Raw genomic sequence first — 7334 nt, forward strand, 5'->3', positions numbered from 1 at the left:
CCTTATACATGTTACAGGGCGCACTGAAAATCAGATAATCGTTGGGATCAGCTTGACGAACATAATTTTTAATTGAAAAAGTAATATTTCAAGGTACAAATTAGTTTCACATGATTTTGTAGGTTGTCATATCTGACCCTTCGATAGTATATTACCTGGGCCTTCTGAGACGCCCGACAATTTAATTATTCGCAACCTGAAATGTAGAAATCGTTTTACTCGGCCTTTATTGGGTTGATAATTTGACTGATTTCCATGGCTTTTTTCTGTTAATTTTCTTGGATTATAATGTGAAGATAAAACTTTAAGGAAAAAAATGAAATATACACGTCCGATTCGACCATGTGACATTTAGCAGCCAATAAGAAGCGGTCCTGATAAGCACAGCGACATAAACGCCATATACATCTAAAACCGCTGTTCAGATATATTCTTACGTTATTACTACTTGCATTTCAATATTTTTTGAGATTTGTCACTCACAAATTACATGTACTTACGTCATATTTACCAAAATATTCACATCTTGAATGTTATCCAATCTTCTTGTTTGGAAATGTCATGGTAACATTTTTATAGTATTTTCATTATAAAACTGCAACTCAAAGGTTTTATGATTATTTTTTTCCAAAATATACTGGCTTGCTCGTAATGTCGTACAACCTCAACAATACTGAATCACCTGTGAGTAATGTTTCCAGTGGTAAACAGTACATGGTACAATAATAGATTTTTGGTCCTCACCCTAAAATCGGCATCCTCAACTCTATCCCGTTTTCAAACCGATAACAAATTATGGATAAAATTAACTTCTAACTAGCATGTATAATGTCTAATTATTGACGTTTTAACAATTTCCAGTGAATACACTGTTGGTTGTCTGACCGAATCAATAATACTCCAATAACGGATGGGGCAGCTTTAATAAAATATTGAAACAAAACTAAAACTTCAAAATTTATGACACCACTTCATATTCCATTTGTTATTTGGACGACTCTCACTATAAAAATTATATCAAAATAGTACAAATGTTCTTATTAAGGTGGCTATATGAATTAAATTTGACTGTATATTTTCATTCTTTTATTGATAAAACAACTCTACTAAATTGTCCCACGTGGAAAATCACTGCAAAGCAAAAAACCCTAAAAAGGTATGTAAAAAGTATGTTATTGTACGTACAATAACAAGCATTTAACACATTTTCAATGTTTTGTAATGTATTAAGTTACAAACAATGACTTCATCTGTGTTGTTGTTTTTTCGAATTAATAAAATGTGGACTAAGAGTTGTTATGTTCATTCATATAACCACTTGAATGTTCGTGTTATTACTTGTTTTATCACGTACATTATTGGTCGGAATACCATTTAGGCAACTTTAAAAGATAATTTACACCCAAATGAAGGAGTGGATGATATATCACCGGAGTTGATTTATTAGTGACACGTCATAAGTCGATTACCTTGATAGATAATATGAATAATTCAGTATTGAATGCAGAGCGAGATAGCGAGAGAGAGAGAGAGAGAGAGAGAGAGAGAGAGAGAGAGAGAGAGAGAGAGAGAGAGAGAGAGAGAGAGAGAGAGAGAGAGAGGGAGGGAGGGAGGGAGGGAGGGAGGGAGGGAGGGAGAGACAGACAGACAGACAGACAGACAGACAGACAGACAGACAGACAGACAGACAGACAAAGACACGACACACGGGGAAAGGGAGAGAGAAAGGCAGAGAAAAAGACAACGTCATGGAGACAGATATTACAGAGACAGACAGGGAGACAGGATGGGAATAAGAGAGAGAGAGAGAGAGAGAGAGAGAGAGAGAGAGAGAGAGAGAGAGAGAGAGAGAGAGAGAGAGAGGAGAGATAGTGAGAGACAGACAGACAGACAGACAGACAGACAGACAGACAGACTGACTGACTGACTGACTGATACGGAATGATAGAATAAGAAATAACTTAGAGATAGAGATGGAGAGAGGAAAGAAATCTTGACATTCAGTGTAACACATTACAGTAAGATAAAAAGAATGAAGAAATTTCTTATATATACACACAAAACCTTGTATATGTTATATATCAGTATGATCAAACTCCATGTCGTTGAGGTACCGTCCGTATTAAAATACATTAATATTCTGTTCCAATAAAACCAGATATAGTTACACATATTAAGGGACCTAACTGATGTTTTCTGAACTCAAGTCATGTTGGGAAAAGATATGTAAATGACAACGCGATGTACGGTGTTTATAAATTACACAGAGTGCGTTGCATACAAAACTATAATATTATCCATCGAAATAAACTCCCTGGGGGGCAGCAAGACTTATGCAGTATTCTAGTACAGTCACCAGGGCTAGGGTTATGTGTAATTTATCAAGTTTGGAATCCTGTTAGTTACGACTTCTCTGAAATAGTATTTAATGTGATAGATTCTTGCACTGATCATTACTGAAGTGTGTTTCTTCTGGGGACTTTCGTGTAATAATACTTTATGAAGAAAATATATTGTTCACTGAAAAGGATAGCTTGAAAGATCCGGACGTTCATTCCCCTTTAATATATAATGCGCTCACTCACATCATGGTAGCGAGTGTTATCACATAAAAGCGGACCAACGGCTGGACTACATGCAGGAGTGTATTGCGATACAAAACTCTTAATGTTCCATCAACAGAGAGAGCTTTTAAGGTTTCAGAAATCAGCATTCCGCTCAGTAGATGATAGTTGACGACGTACTTTCTTCGTTAGATATAGTTTACGTATTTTTTCTATCTAAATTACAATAGTTGGGAAGTGTGATTATGATGTTATTCGTAACTGCAATTGTAAAAATTCCCAATTCACATCTCATTCTTCCAATTTTATGACATACGTCATCTTTAAATGTAATTTAGTTGTGGAATATAAAAACAATAACCAACGACATACATTCAAAAGATGCCAACGCGTGCATTCAGCGGAAGAAATTTCAAGTCTAACTCTTTATTGGAACGAGACATTGTCGCATCAGACATCAGACTCATGCTTCCTACTGCCCAGTCTCTGGCGCCCCCTATCGGTAAGACAAAAGAAACAGGTGACCCATATCTTATCCGAGTGGTAATGCTAAATTGATAAACCTCACATTGCACATAACCTTGAAATCCTTGACAGTGTATGGTAAAATGGTTAGAGGTATTTAAGTATTCATTAGAATGGACGAGATCTTTAATGCACGGACCATTGAACTTCGATAGTCCATACATCACTAACTGAGTTATCTACGTAATTATACATGTAAATTACTTGATAGTGCAGTCATTTTGACCATGGATGTATTAGAGACAGACAGACAGACAGACAGACAGACAGACAGACAGACAGACAGGCAGGCAGGCAGGCAGACAAGCAGACAGACAGACAGACAGACAGGCAGACAGACAGACAGACAGACAGACAAACGTTATGTTAAAGATACATATATATATATATATATATATATATATATATATATATATATATATATATATATATATATTCATATTTATAATAGATGTATGCTAGACTATGTGCGTGTGTATTTGTCTCTGTGTGGCATTGTTCGTATGGAATAGAACCATGCGTCACTGATACGCTATGTATCTGTGAGATGTCGAGAACTTCATTGAATTGTAATCAATAGATAACCAAAAGGTCATCCAGAGGTCACGACTTGAATACTGAAAACCGAAATCTCACTATCATACTTAGACAACACGCAAATCATGTGATGTGTAGTAGCTTTGATAAACTTTATTACAGAAAATCAGACATCCAGATACGCTATTTCTTTAAATCATTTTTTTGTCTATACCAAAATATACCTTATTTTAGTTAAACCATTTGAAATTGATACTATAAAAATAAATGGAAATGAATATGTACAAATCGTACATTAATTTTGACATTTCTATGGTATGTATATACAGATAGCTACTGGTTTTAGTATTGTAAACCTACCGAGACTATAGTACTAATTTTCCGTATTTTTAAGCGATATGTGATGATTTGTACTACATTAGAACATTTCTAAAATATAACCAAGGTGACTTCTTAAAGTAAAGATCTGAATAACTTGATCACTTCGCTGTCATCATCTTGACGAATTCTGTAAAATATTGAAGACATAAATAAATACATTAGTATTACGATTCTAAAGTTTCAGATAAACATGTACATTAAAACTTACTGAAGTGTCGAAAACTATCTTTGTTGGATTCACCTAAATATATGTCTGTCTGTCTGTCTGCCTGTCTAATAGTATGTCTCTGTCTCTGTCTCTGTCTGTGTATGTCTCTCTGTCTGTCTCTGTCTCCCCCTCTCTCCGTCTCTGTCTCACACACACACTCTCTCTCTCTCTCTCTCTCTCTCTCTCTCTCTCTCTCTCTCTCTCTCTCTCTCTCTCTCTCTCTCTCTCTCTCTCTCTCTCTCTCCCCTAAAGAAGTTGACGACAACTATAAGAGATCAACTCTGACAAAAACGCGTGATAGTTTTCATTAATAGTTGATCACGTGTCTGCGTTGATTATTTAGTCCAGTAAGAGTAGTCAGTATATACATGTCGGAAAAATATCCCAACAATAGTTACTTTACCTTCATAATTTACATGTCCATCGCCATCAATGTCAGCTTCTCTGATCATTTCATCAACTTCCTCGTCTGTTAATTTTTCACCAAGATTTGTCATCACGTGACGTAATTCAGCAGCACTGATCAAGCCGTTGCCATCTCTGTCAAAAACTCTGAATGCTTCACGAATTTCATCCTCACTGTCTGTCTCTTTCATTTTCTTGGCCATCATTTGTAAGAACTCTGGGAAATCGATGTTACCATTGCCTGCAAGTATATTAAAATGAAATAAGTAGTTTGCAATTGCATCGTGGTTGATATGGGAAACATTTGTCTGGATGAAGTAATGCTGGTAGAGAATTTTTTGCAACTGATGATGATGATGATGATGATGATGATGATGATGATGATGATGATGATGATGATGATGATGATGATGATCTCTCTTATTTTCCTCGGCCGAACGAAAACTATTAGGGAATACTACAGTTATGCCTGCGCAAGTATAAGGTATTAAAATGTGGGAAGGGCAATACTGAATACGCTCACGTACAAGTGTATGAATTTGTCCTTGTATCACAAAATGGGTGATGTCGATGTCTTAGAACCCGGGTATAAATCCTATATTTCTTTTCGAATATGTTCAACATGGCTTGCGTTTGGTATAGGGGTCGGGAATCCATAATATATCATAAACAAATGATGAAAAATAACTGTTTCTTCAAATTATATATAAGAAAGCTGAAAATTACCATCTTCATCAACTTCATTAATCATATCCTGAAGTTCAGCTTCTGTTGGATTCTGACCCAGTGACCTCATAACAGTTCCCAATTCTTTGGTTGTGATGGTACCATCGCCATCTTTGTCGAAGAGGGAGAAGGCTTCCTTGAATTCTGTAATCAAATGAATTATAAGAAACACGTATATAATACAGTGCACACGAACAGATCGTAAGATATACATGAAGCGCCCTCAGATACTGACACCTGTTGATCAGTGCTTACCAGCGCCTTAAGACTGTTTAATGACGTCAACCGATATGAGTCTCTACAGATATGGAATGCTGTACTATAAAAGTGTCTGAATTTTCGGTGAAAGTAGTTCGGAGAATTGCTATGTTTGTATTGTGAACAGTGCAGATTTTTTTTCTGTAGGCCTCGATTATACAAATGAATGTGAGCAATGAGTTAACACCGCGTGTAAGAAGTCTTTACTGTTACGAATTCCAATTGATAATAATAGCTTGTGGTGTCACATTAAAACCTTTTTCATGTACCAACATATTTAACTACTGCATGGATATATTGATACACCCATGACCACTGTAACAACATTAGTAACAACCACGGACAGTTATATAAACAAATTATAACGTAAAAATTCCCCTAGATTTGCCCTACAGTTCTGTTGATCCAGACAGTCCAGTTTACTTTTCTGCTAAGTAATGGTCGTTCCGCGAGTAAAACAGCAAAGGAATTTCTAGATTAACCTATTGTATAGTCGGGAGAATGGATATCAAAAGTAATTCATAGACTTTTAGCTTTAATTTTGATACACTAAGCAACCAATACAGTATGCACGCAGGTGAATGACGCCCTGGGATTCTCCCCCATTACGTATGCATACCATCTGTTCAAGTTCAAATTCGGTGGTATACAATCGAAACCATAACCTCCCCTGATCACGAAATGACAATCACATAACAAATGAACTTTTAGATCATTAAACAGACATTTTAAAACCTTCATAATGGCGAACCTACGTGCTTGCACTCAACGATTAAAATTGTTACAGATAGTTTTTGCCGTACTTGTATTATCATTGCTGTCACGATTCACACATTAATCAATATCCGTGCTCGATGCTGCGGTCACAGAGTCATGATATATAGCTCAAACCATCAAAACCACGCTGAAATTTTTCTATTAGTGTATACGATTATGGTACTTGTTCTGTTTGTAAAAAAAACTCTTTCGTAAATTACACTCTGACCGCCAGACAACGTCAATGCGAAATGTATTCATAGTAAACAGTTGATAGTTGTCAATTGTAAACAGTTCTCATTAGCTAGTCAGATAAAAAATGTTGCATTGCGACAAACGATAGCCAATCAAAATGCGCGTTATTGTCCCCGATTTGTATTTCTTTTTGCACCTGACACAATGGTTATTGCGATGGTTGGACGATTCACAAGAGAATGATCAATCGTCTTTTCATCAAAGAGTTTGTTCTTTCATTGTAGTCTTTGAGAACATCCCTTTGAAAACAAGTACAGCTTTAACTTAAGTGCAACAGGAGTGATCGTCCTGTAAACTTTTCGACAACAGTATCTTTACCCCGGGGGATCTCTACAGAGAATATGGGACGGGTGAACACACACCCATGACCATTTTTACAACAGCGTCTTCATAAAGAGAATGAATTGATCACATTAACATACAACATAGGAGTGACATAGAACCATATACATTCTAATAGTAGTATCTTCACAGACGAAATGAATGGATTCCAACAGATATTGGCTCCCCTGTGACACGAATAAAAATTAAGCCGAAATATGGACTCTAAAACGGATTATAAACATCGGCCGTGGGGGTTAAAGTTCATGTCTTATCAATAGCGTAGACAAGATATATTTTGTAGCCATGTACTAATTAAAATGATGGTATAACACTGAATTCACTTTCCTATACGTGACGAAATGCTGCATTAATTAAATAAATAAATAAATAAATAA

The 7334-nt window shown here is 36.0% G+C and overlaps 2 protein-coding genes across 2 annotated transcripts in view; one reads left to right on the plus strand and one right to left on the minus strand.

Annotated features, from left to right (window-relative positions):
• The window catches only part of LOC144441928 (uncharacterized), a 129238-nt gene that overhangs the window by 24219 nt on the left and 97685 nt on the right, over window positions 1-7334 (plus strand). The window lies entirely within an intron of this gene.
• LOC144442860 (calmodulin-like) overlaps window positions 3972-7334 on the minus strand; it is a 7677-nt gene continuing 4314 nt past the window's right edge. Inside the window, exons 3-5 of the mRNA XM_078132256.1 lie at window positions 5347-5490; window positions 4619-4861; window positions 3972-4134 (exon numbers count right to left, since the gene is read on the minus strand). Coding sequence (XP_077988382.1) covers window positions 4106-4134; window positions 4619-4861; window positions 5347-5490 — 416 coding nt within the window. The 3' untranslated portion in view covers window positions 3972-4105. The remainder of the gene's footprint in view (window positions 4135-4618; window positions 4862-5346; window positions 5491-7334) is intronic.

The sequence above is a fragment of the Glandiceps talaboti genome, chromosome 11 (assembly GCF_964340395.1).
Source record: "Glandiceps talaboti chromosome 11, keGlaTala1.1, whole genome shotgun sequence".
Classification (NCBI taxonomy): Eukaryota; Metazoa; Hemichordata; class Enteropneusta; family Spengelidae; genus Glandiceps; species Glandiceps talaboti.